Below are 11,579 nucleotides of genomic sequence, written 5' to 3' on the forward strand. Positions count from 1 at the left end.
ATGTATAAAATTTTGGGTAAATTTGTGACGTGTAAATTTTATATACAGTACACAGGATATATGATTTTAATTATGTATTTATGATTGTTTATATGAATTGTGTGTGCAATGTGTTTTTATGTTCACTAAAATAATCTATCAAACAAAGGGAGATAAAAAAATGCTATTGAAGTATTGATTTCGATTTTGAACTGCTATTTAACCAACAGTATTCTGTTAGTGTTGAAAACACTATCCATCCATCCATTTTCTATAAACATGTTGGGACCAAACATGCAGGCATGTTCAGTCTGTTAAAAAGAGGATGTTGCTGTTGGCAGACAATTACTAAAAAATTAAATAACAAAATATAAATATTTGTATAAACTTCCATGTACCATCTTTTTGCATAAGGAGCTGATGTTATCACCTGTGGCTTATAGTCCGGTGCAGTTTATCCGTGACAAAAATCACATTTTTGCTCAAATTTTGCTGCTGTGGTTTATATACCGGTGCGGCATATAGTCCGGAAAATACTATATATTATAATCAATTATTAAAATTATGAATTGTTCTGGCCCTTGTCGTTAATGTGGTAAGAAGATGTCTTCAGTCTTCTACAAGTTAACATGAATGATGGGGAAAAAAATAGCCTAAACAGCGTGATTGCACATAGCATAATGATGGTCCTCAGTGCCTTTCAAGTCTCAGATTTGTTGTTCTTTTAAATTAAACAACATGTGGGTGTTTGTAGGAAGTGTGACACACAAGGAACATGGCAGGAAGCCAAACCTTGATACATTCAACCACCAATGTGGTTGTGCATAAGTTTCACAATCTACAGTATAAACAAATTTCTGCACATAGAGACAGGCATTCCTTGAGAAATCACACCACACAATACGCAGTGCATATTTGCTGAAATATGGAACCTGCTGTAATCATGATGAAAAGGTCAAGTTGCATGGCTTTGTGTTTGTGTAAGACACAAACAAACGACAAGTGTATAAATCACTAATGAACTCTGATAAGAGCATGTGCATTGGTTTAGATCAAACCCATAACCCATGTGGAAAAGACGATAGATCATGAAATTTGCTTTGGGAAATCCATCTCACTTGCACAGCAGCATAGAACATTTTGATCTTTAGATGCTCGATATTGCACAGGTCAAAAGTCCAATCCGTATTTGTCTTCTGTTTCCTACGCCAAACCGGCGACACTTATCTGTGTCTAATTCAACTCTGTGGGGGTGTTTTCCACAGGGAAGGCAGCACCAGTATTCTTAACAACCTGCTGTCCAGAATGGAGCAGTACGCCAACAATCTGGAGAATCTGGTAGAGGAGCGGACGCAAGCCTACCTGGAAGAGAAAAGAAAAGCAGAAAATCTTCTCTATCAAATTTTACCACAGTAAGAAGAAAAGAAAACACAATCACACTCTTTGCCTTTTCATATATTTGAACATCGTGAAAAATGATGAAAATCACAATTTAGTGCCTGATTCACTTTGTCAGCTTCACACACATGTAAGTTATGATGGAAAAATCTGTAGAAATGGCTTTTGCATATTTAGCATTACATACTGATGCTTTCAACTTATCTTATCCTATAACTAGTAATCACAATGCATTTTCAGTTTTTGCCTGAAAGACGATTAGAACCAAACCAATGCAACCAAAAAAAGGGTGTTGTGATGTTGGAAAAAAAAAAAAGCCGCCAGCAAGAATTTGTCTGAAGTTTGCACAAGCACACAAGAGAAAGATTGGAGCAACTACTCTAAAGCATTTCAGCGGGATGAGAAAAGAAAGCTCTACCGGGCTTTCACTTCTTTCCTCGGACTACAGGCAAGCTAAAAACAGATTTAGCAAAGGAAGACAAACAGCATTACATCACAGCTTAATGTGAAGGCCAACTTCAAAATGAACAAACCCAAAAATACATGTAAATAATCATCTTTTTTTTATTGCCGTCACATCCCATAATGTCAACACGCTGCCATCAAAAAACATATTCAATCTCAGGTTCATGACACTAAGAATAAATTACATTGACATTAAATAATATGGCACAAATCCGTGTTAAGCCAAGCCGCTTTCCCTTCACACCTGTGCAGGACGATGCTAGTGACATTACGGTACGCTCCTGAAGTCGCTATCACATTTTGTACAATTTAATTTCCGAGCATCTCTAATATACAGCTTTGATCTTGTCTCCATCTCCACTTCCAAAAGTCTTGGCACTGGTCTCCATAGTCTTAAATCTCAATAATGCATTGGTCTCGGTTGGTGTGGTCTTGACTACAACACTAAACTGAAGGCCAACAGTGCAATTGGAGTATGAACTCAGCAAATGGTGCCAAACTTCCCAGTGGCCCTCAGCAGATATTGAGTCAAATGTGGTAAATCCCAGTATTAATTAAAGAGCCGTTATCCTCTGCAACACCACATTTCAACTTTTGCCCGTGGTGCAATTCACAGTAGATGAAAGGGAACAGAAAGGCCTGACAGGCGACCTACTAATGAAGGTGAAGTAAAGAGCAGATAATGGGCTTCGAAGCCTGGGAAACACATCACTAGGAAATCCCATCTTTCTCTAGTGTTCTCCCCGTTTTACATCTGAAAAATACTCCCTTGTACAAAGGCATCCAGTCAGCGAGAGATGAGCTTGAGAAAATAGACACATTTTACTTCCCCGGCCATTTTTTTTTCCGCATTTGTCCTCTTTCACAGTCTTTGGTTTTTGTCTGAGAGAAGCATGTGAAGAATTCGCATGGTACTGGTATTTAACTCAACCTAGCACACGTTTTGTTTTAGAACGTTTTTTTCTTATTATTTATTATTGGTCAATCCACATTTGTGGGTGTTATTTTTTTTTTATCTAAAATGTTGAAAAACCACTTACACATTTTCGTGATCCAATGTTAATGTTTCAACAAACCTACCATTTTTGCGAATGATAAATTTGTAGGTGTGAGGATTTTGCCTGATGCCAGCGGTATTTAATTTTTCAACTCATGTCTCTCTGTGCCTGCAGTTCTGTAGCAGAGCAGTTAAAGCGAGGAGAGACAGTCCAGGCGGAAGCCTTTGACAGCGTCACCATTTATTTCAGCGACATTGTGGGCTTTACATCCATGTCTGCAGAGAGTACACCGCTCCAGGTACTCATTCGTCTCTGACGTTCTTAAACACATGCCAAACTAATTCAACTTCAAAGGCTTAGATTTTTTTTTTTTTTTTTACTAACTTTAATCATGTTCCATGTACCAATTTCCTATCTGCAGTAAGTCGTACACTTCCATGAGTGAGTGTTCCCACACACTAACTGCAACTCAGAATAGTGCATCTGTCAGAGTACACTGACGCAGAGTTGAGTCATATTGACCACAACCACGACCTCCTATTCTAGAAAGAGGTTACTTTCCAGGTAAACACTGTTATGATGTCCAACCAGTACCAGAGGGTCACACAGGAATGTTTGGAAAAGTATATGCCGTCATCCTTAGGGAATTGCCTTAGTAAGTGACATTTTAGTCATGCGGTTATTTTTCTCTGAATCACAGTGCATTGTGAGGCTGTATGGAAAGCTGCAGTGGGTACTTCGAATTGCTGTCTTTTTGATGTGTCAAAGCACTGAGGGACTACAGTGTTCCATCACCACTTTGCTTTTTGAGGCTTCAGTGCTCCTCGTTTTTTTTTTTTACAAAGGTATAAATGTCGACTGTCACATATTGATAATACTATAGCAACAGTCTTCTTCGCCTCTGCTTTACAGCAGCGCCTATCTGATATACTGCAATAAAACTCCCACCCTCAGTCTAACGTGGAGTGAATCAGTCTAACAGCCTGTTAATATTTGATCTTGTTCAGCCGCAAATAAAGGCACTTTTGCTTGAAACTATACCTCTCCTTATCATTTTACATTAAAAGTCATTATATATGGAAGGGCATTTTGGCCCCAAAAAATCTACAGTGGCAATTTCGGCAACAAACTCGATCCTTTTCACAATTGTTAGAAGTGAGCTGGGTGCGTGAACATGCATGGGAGGTGTAAGTGCTGCACGCGGTGGTTGAAGCGGCGTGTAAGATAAAAGAAAATGAATTTAAAAATGAATTAAAATAAAAGGACTGTTGCATTAGGAACTCTTCCTCCCTGTTGTCCCATGGCTCCTATTTGGTTGACGTGCGATGGCCGCTACCCCGAGGGCAACTTCAGCTCCGGTGAGAGAATCTCCTTGTGTCGGGAATGAACACAGGCAGAAGACTGGACCTTTAAGAGAAACTTCCATTTCACATTGTGTTTCATTATGGTGGTGTGGGCTGGGAGTCACGGGTTGCGCGGACTAGGAGGGGTTAGTGTCCGCTTTTGCCACACTCTGGTTACTGCATATTGGTAGTTTTAAAAGAAAATCACGTTTGTGCCCAAAAATAGACACGCATATAACCGATGTCTTATTCTCAAACTGCTCTGTTGCTCACTAGGTGGTGACATTGCTCAATGACCTGTACACCTGTTTTGACGCAATCATTGACAACTTTGATGTTTACAAAGTAAGTCCAAGACTACCGGACCCATGCCTTAATACTAGTGCGTGAAATGAATGACGCCTTCAATTTATCCCTGAGGTGGAGACCATTGGTGATGCCTATATGGTAGTGTCAGGGCTACCGGTGCGAAATGGAAAACTGCACGCCAGAGAGATCGCTGGGATGTCACTGGCATTGTTAGAGCAAGTGAAAACATTCAAGATCCGACACAGACCCAACGACCAGCTGAGACTCAGGATAGGTATTCATACAGGTGAGGCTCAATTCATGGGTGGCCTTATGAATAAACCGTTTGCCAAAAAGAATGCAATCCATTTCATATCAAAACATGTTCGCTCTCGAACATTCCAGTTTTTGTCTGTGTAGTGGGTAATGGGAATATGGTACTGACCCAGGTTTTAAAAGCACTAACTTGCTAAAATTATCGGAGTGATACATTAATTTTTTGTTAAGGTTTGGTGAAAACCATCAGAGCGACATAAAGCACAAAGTCCTGTTTTTAATAAGGCAGTACTGTATTCAGCTGTGTTGTCAACTGTGCACATGGACAATAATAATATGTTTGTGTAAGCTCACAATTTGCAATATTGTAAAAACAATGTGTGTTAATTTGTGGATACTGTACTGTGATACAGGTGTAAATTTTCTCACCCAATGACTATGTAATTATTATAAAAGATAATATGCTCATGCAACATTTACATGATGCACTTCACAAATGACCCATGACCAATGGCCGATAGCCCAGTTTACGTTCTGACTCACATCTGACATGTTACACTAAATCAGTCAGTCTTAGCCTGTACTAAGCATTGCCAAAATACATATTTTTAAATCCTTCTATTTTTTTTAATTCATCCGCTCTTTTATCTTTTTAAAAATGTATCCTACCACCTAACATACCTGCACCTCTGTCTGTCCGTCCATCTGCCCGTCCAATCGTGGCTAATCTGCTAGCTATCTACCTACATAATTGATCAAATTTGTCTATCTTTGCACTACAATATGTAATAGTGGAATATTTTTAGGTCCAGTATGTGCTGGAGTGGTTGGTTTGAAAATGCCCAGATACTGTTTGTTTGGCGATACTGTCAACACAGCTTCCCGAATGGAGTCCAACGGAGAGGGTGAGTTGAATCCATTTTTATTGTTTCTGTTTTTTTTTTTTTCCTAATATGCCTGGCTTTTGTGTATGATGTTACACAAATCTCCTTCCGGTGAAGGTTTAGGCACGGGGTGTTAAACTCGTTTAAGCTTGCAGGCTGCACAGAGGAATATCTATTCCCAAGTGGGCCAATAAAATCATGGTATATACTTATTTAAAACAACAACTTCAAATGTTTTAGTCTTTTTAACACTGTCCACAACAGTACAAGCACAACCTCTATAATAATCATAATCTTCATAATCATAAAACATTTCAAGTTTTGCATAAAAAAAGAAAACAATTAACACATGTTTATGCTTGAAAACCCATTTGCGGGCCAGAACTGGCCTGCTGGCCAGAGGTTCGACAACCCTGGTTTAAGACTAATATGTTTTTTCTTTCTGTTTGCCGTCCTCTTTGTTGTTGTGATAATGATTCTTTAGTGACTTCAATTAGTTTTTTTTAATTTTAAATTAGAAATTGAGAAAGTTATTTTCTATTGTTTCCATTTGCTGTGTTTCTTTTCATAAGTATTTTTTAATTAAATAACCAAGACACATCTTAATGACTTAATTTTCTTTGTAATTCTCTGAACAATTCTATCCTATTGCAGATCGAGGTGGTTGCGAAAGAATAAAAATGTCCAAACATTTCCACAATTTGAACCCAAATGGCTCATTGGTAATTGGCCTCCGGCTACAGTGGCTATGGTTGCATACAGTGAATCTTTGGGTTAAGTTTGGGTTATGTCAGATTTAGATTTTCTGAAATTTGGAAAATCTTTGTTTACATGTGTACTGTTATCCAACGTGTTGGATACACGTGGTGTGTGAACGTTGTTCAACAGCTAGCCAAACTCGTTAGTTTCATGAGAAAGGTAGCTGAGCGTCTTGCTCCTTTTATTACAATTGGGGTGACTTGAGGTTCATGAACATTCAGAGTGAAACTGAAAACAAACGAAACTAGCATTAGCTCTTTGCTAACAAAATAAATGCGTCACAAATGACTTCCATGGAACATGAATTAGCATAGATGCTAATGTCAGCTAGCAATTAGCGATGCTAAACGAACACGTTCGCGATCTTTTAATATGCTAATATCCATTAACATTCATATACATTCAACCAAAATGATGTCTAGAACACTGCAAAATACAGGACTTGCAGCCATTGCCTTCGGAGGGACAAGAAAGCACTAAGACAAACACTATGTCCAGCCGGAGGTAGGTAAGTTGCGCACGTTGTTTTCTAAGCACAGCCTATATGCTACCGTTACACACGGCGACTTCCTGTTTGCGCCTTCAAAATAGAGTAGAAAACGGAAGCTAACTACATGGAATAAACACGTGCATGTCAACAGAACTATCTTGTAAACAGAACAAAAGAACTACAACATTTGGAAACATTTCTGAACAAATATTACTGTGGGCAGAACAACATGCCTTAGAGAATGGACTTGTGTCATGTTCTACTTATTGTCCATATTCTATTATTTAATATGAAACAATTAGTGCAGTGCCTCCTATTTTCGTGTACACCAGCTAAACAATGACAATAGGGGCATTCTATTCTATTCTATTCTATTCTATTCTATTCTATTCTATTCTATTCTATTCCCCTTCCTGACTGAGAATGGGACATATGGTTAACGCCATGCCCCAGTCACATCTTGAAAGGAGGTAAACAGAATGTGGTTACGAAGTAACCTGAATGAGAAGGTAACATGCCCACTTCTTCGGGTTAGAAAAGGTATAACTCAGGGGTCTTTTTCTGGTTTTTAAAATCCCAAACATGACCTTTTTGAGGTTATTGCGAATATTGCCATTATTCAAGTTTTAAAGGGTTGTTGGCTAAACCCAGTGGACGAGTGGATGACTTTGAGATCTGTATTTTAATAGATGTATTTGATCATGAACAGCCTAAATAGTGAGTAGGACCCTTTCAGCATTTTTTTATATTATGTTATTGAAAGATACAACTATAGAATACAATTTTGACAGATTTTAGAGTAGGCTGCTCAGTTCCTCTACCTCACAAAAGGCAGTTTGTGGGGCATAATTGAACAGCATTCTGCAATGTGAACATTTTCAACTCAGTCCTAAACATGTAATATTATATGCTTTTGTATTGATGGTTCTATTCTTAACCTGCAATGACAGGAACTCATGTTCTGAAAGTGTGGGAGGATATCACTGGACCAAGTCATTGGGACATATTGATTAACTTCTAAGTCGCTTCCTGTGTTCTGCCTCTGCTGGTAAATAATTGATAGCACTTAAAGTGTGGGGCCCCTTAGCCAGCAAAGGAGCGGCAGCCAGAAGCTGCCGTCAAGATCCGTGTCTCAAATATCTACAATGTGCATCAACTGCTGAGAGTAATACATGTTATTGTTTCCGCTTACCCAAGGCAGACAAGACCTATTTTGAATATTTCTATTAAACTCTTGGACAAAAATAGCCAAGTGGGTGATTTGATAATAAAGATTTGTTGTAATGGAAATTCTTGAAAATAATATGTTTTACAGCTCTCAAGATCCACGTATCTTCAGCTACCAAAGAAGTATTGGATGAGTTTGGCTACTTTGATCTGCAGTTACGAGGGGATGTTGAAATGAAAGTAAGCAGCTTATAGCTTCATATTTAAACAAACCTTACAAGTTTCTCTCCATTCATTGCCATCCTTTTTTACCCTTATTATTCCGGTCAGAGGATTTTTTTCAAAAGGCCCATATCATGATATTTTACACTTTTCGCAGTTGTCTATACACATATCAATTACATCTGGTACAATGACGATTAAATTTCTTATGAAATATAAGGTTTTTTAGAACCGACATTTCTAATCAGGAAGTGAAACGTCTTGACCAGCAGTGCCTATCATTGGGTGGCTGCTGTGTCCCCTCATGACATCTTTTGAAAGCCCACTGGCCACTACAAAACAAGAACATAAACAATGGGCGTTTTACTGACATCAAAATGAACTGGAGAGCCAACAAAGCCAAAGAAGTGTCACGAGACTGCACAGAGTAACACGCGTTTTTCCTATCAAATCAGTCCCCTTTGTAAAAACAGTTTCGCAATGAATTATGTACTACAATGTTGATTTTCCAGCTGTGTACTCCCACTTGGACATTTTCTACAGCAAAACTCTATGAGTAATAAATGATGCGTTGCCGTTTACTGGACAGACCCGTCTCGTCCCCCACCCTTACGCATCTATGGAATGAAAACGAAAGTAAAAAATGGACAAAGTGGCCGTGTATTTGATTTTGCATGGGCAAAACGTTTGTACGGAGCGGAGTACAGCTTCTCACAAACAACTGGTATCTGCTCGGGCTGGTGCTGAGACAGCAGAATAAGCAATCAATTCTTGAAAATGCATCAATGAAGGAAAATAACACTTTGGGGTGTTTATGGTAGGAAAATAACATTTGAACCTACGCGTCCTTTAATTGCTAAAAATGTCTGTTTTGGCATTCATTTCAAATGACCATTTCCTCAAAATTCTTAGAAAATCATCATGTCTGATCAGTGGAAAGCTATTTTTACAATATGCCGGCCACCACGTTGGGGCGCCCTGCCTGAAAGAAAGAAAAGCAAGTTGACGATATACCGTTAACCCCAACCACCCTTCGTTCCTTTTAATGAACTTATTGATTGTTGCTTTTCAGGGCAAAGGTAAAATGAGAACCTATTGGCTACTCGGGGAGAAGTCTGATGTCTACGTTATCTGAGAGGTGGAGACGACATCAGAAGATCCGGTGGCCGAGCCACTGCTTTATTTGTTCTAGAATAAGTCTTTTGTGTGACATTTCCATGCAGAGGAACATAAAACCGTACACCAAAAACAGAGGAAATTCCAGGTATTTTTATGACCTGAATGCTGCAACTACAAAACAAAACATAACCGTTTTTGTATGAAGAAATTTTCTGTCCTCCCAGTGAGTACTTTTCACAGAAAACATCTTATTTTTTGTGCTTTCTATATTCAGATTTGTATAATGTGTTTTGAAGTCGACGAAGTATTAATATTTCCTTGGAGAATCCTTTGGAGACAGTGTTTAAGTACACTGCTGGCAGGCTTTAATAGTGCTATACAGGACAATACAAGAGTTGTATATATGTATATCCAAGATACTGTAAAATATTTTGTTCAATAAACAACATTAAAATATCCCCGTTTCAGTTGTTTGGAAATAGTATCATCATTCAGCACCCTAAGCATTTAAATGTCACTTTTGAATGTCCTGTTGTGTCATCTCTGTGCTTACCCAACTCTGTTACAGCAAAATTGACTTGTAAAGATGTAAAATCCAACTAATGTTTGATTAAAAGAAAAAAAAAAAAGTGTTAATCAATCATGTTAAGCCCAATTCTGTGTATTTAGCTTTGGACGGATGCGGGGAAGTGAGTCGAATAAGCGACTTGGCAGCAAGCATCTGTGTTGTCGTGACATCACTGCTCATTAGATGCTCATTTTCAGCTGTGGCACTTGGACCTCTGTGTATATATGCGTGTGCATGTGTCTCTGCTGGAGACCATCTTCCCCGACAGCAGGACTGTAATTACCGCCCACTTCCTCCTGGTAACCGGTGCCTGTTAGAGTCAGAGCATGAGAGCGCATCAGTGAATTTCGCTGCTGAGCTATGCGTTTGCCTGTTAACTTCACACAAGTGGCCTGGCTGTCTAGGATCTTTTTTTTTTTTTTTTGCAACACCATTTCCCTAGGCAGAAAGTGTGATGAACAACCTATCCACATGGCAGCTGGATTCATATTTAGAAATTAAGACTGACTTATTATTGACAAAGCATGCTTGACTTTTGAATTACTTTGTGTATTTTAAGCGTGCATATGCGTGTGTGGGTGTTTACGGTACTGAAGGAAAAATATTCAATAGACTGTCATAAAAATGAGACAAAGCCATTTGGCATTCTTTCAGTGACAATTCAATGATTTCAAACCGAATTAAACTTTTTATAATAGCTGTCACTGGAAGTAAGAAATGAATCATGCAAAGTAAACCAAATAGAAGTACACTTTTTATTCACCAACAGACTCAACTTGACAACTATATTTGCTCCTTTTCAGCCAATACTGAAGTTTACAAAAAAAAACAAATAAAAAATGGGTTGCTGCCAAATGATGCTTTAACTTTGCTGGCTTCATTGCCTTTTTTGCGTGATTTGAAAAATTTCTAAATGATTACATTTTAAAAAATCTATTAAACTGCTCTATTGAAGAGTCATGACTACTTAACACACACATATATTTTTTCCTTAGTACCCCAAATTATTTCATGGACCCCCTGCAGTAAGACCCCACTTTGAGAACCACTATTTTAGAGCATAAGCAGCCTTTTTAAGGTCTTGTCACAGGATATCAACTAAGTTTAAGTCCGGAATTTGACAGCCACTCCAAAACCCTTAATTGTGTTTGCTTTGTATTTTTGCCACTCAAGAATTAGGCCCAAATCTTCGTGTTTACATTACAGCATGCCCAGATCTTCCATTCAAGCTGAGACGGTCCCTGTTTTCCACCATTGTCTCAGAAGACCCGATAGATTTTTTTAGTCACAACTTTATTTAGGTCGCTTCCTGACGTTGTGATTTGACTTCATTCATGTTTTGAGGTTTGATTCTAAGGTGGTGTTAGTTCCTTTAAAAATGTTAAACAGCTTAGTTCCTTCCTATCTCACCGAATTACTGTCATTGTATGTTCCGTCCCGACAACTTCGGTCACAAAACACTGGTTTGGTTAATGACCCCGAGGGCTATAAAGATGTCCGCTGGATACCGGGCTTTTTCCATTCGTGCGCCAGTGCTCTGGAATGCCCGACCAATGAAAGTAAGCGCAGCCACCTCTGTAGAAATCTTTAAATCCCGACTAAAAAGACGTTTCTACACTCAAG

General features: G+C 38.6%; 1 protein-coding gene across 1 annotated transcript in view; it reads left to right on the plus strand.

The window, feature by feature from the left end:
* npr2 (natriuretic peptide receptor 2) overlaps window positions 1-9,855 on the plus strand; it is a 65,259-nt gene extending 55,404 nt beyond the window's left edge. The window contains exons 16-22 of the mRNA XM_088435189.1: window positions 1,245-1,391; window positions 3,015-3,138; window positions 4,460-4,528; window positions 4,604-4,778; window positions 5,554-5,652; window positions 8,196-8,287; window positions 9,342-9,855. Of these exons, the coding sequence (XP_088291315.1) occupies window positions 1,245-1,391; window positions 3,015-3,138; window positions 4,460-4,528; window positions 4,604-4,778; window positions 5,554-5,652; window positions 8,196-8,287; window positions 9,342-9,404 (769 nt within the window). The 3' untranslated portion in view covers window positions 9,405-9,855. The remainder of the gene's footprint in view (window positions 1-1,244; window positions 1,392-3,014; window positions 3,139-4,459; window positions 4,529-4,603; window positions 4,779-5,553; window positions 5,653-8,195; window positions 8,288-9,341) is intronic.
* The last annotated feature ends 1,724 nt before the right edge of the window (window positions 9,856-11,579 follow it).

This window comes from Hippichthys cyanospilos, chromosome 15, assembly GCF_059441005.1.
Source record: "Hippichthys cyanospilos isolate Australia breed blue-spotted pipefish chromosome 15, RoL_Hcya_1.0, whole genome shotgun sequence".
Classification (NCBI taxonomy): domain Eukaryota; kingdom Metazoa; phylum Chordata; class Actinopteri; order Syngnathiformes; family Syngnathidae; genus Hippichthys; species Hippichthys cyanospilos.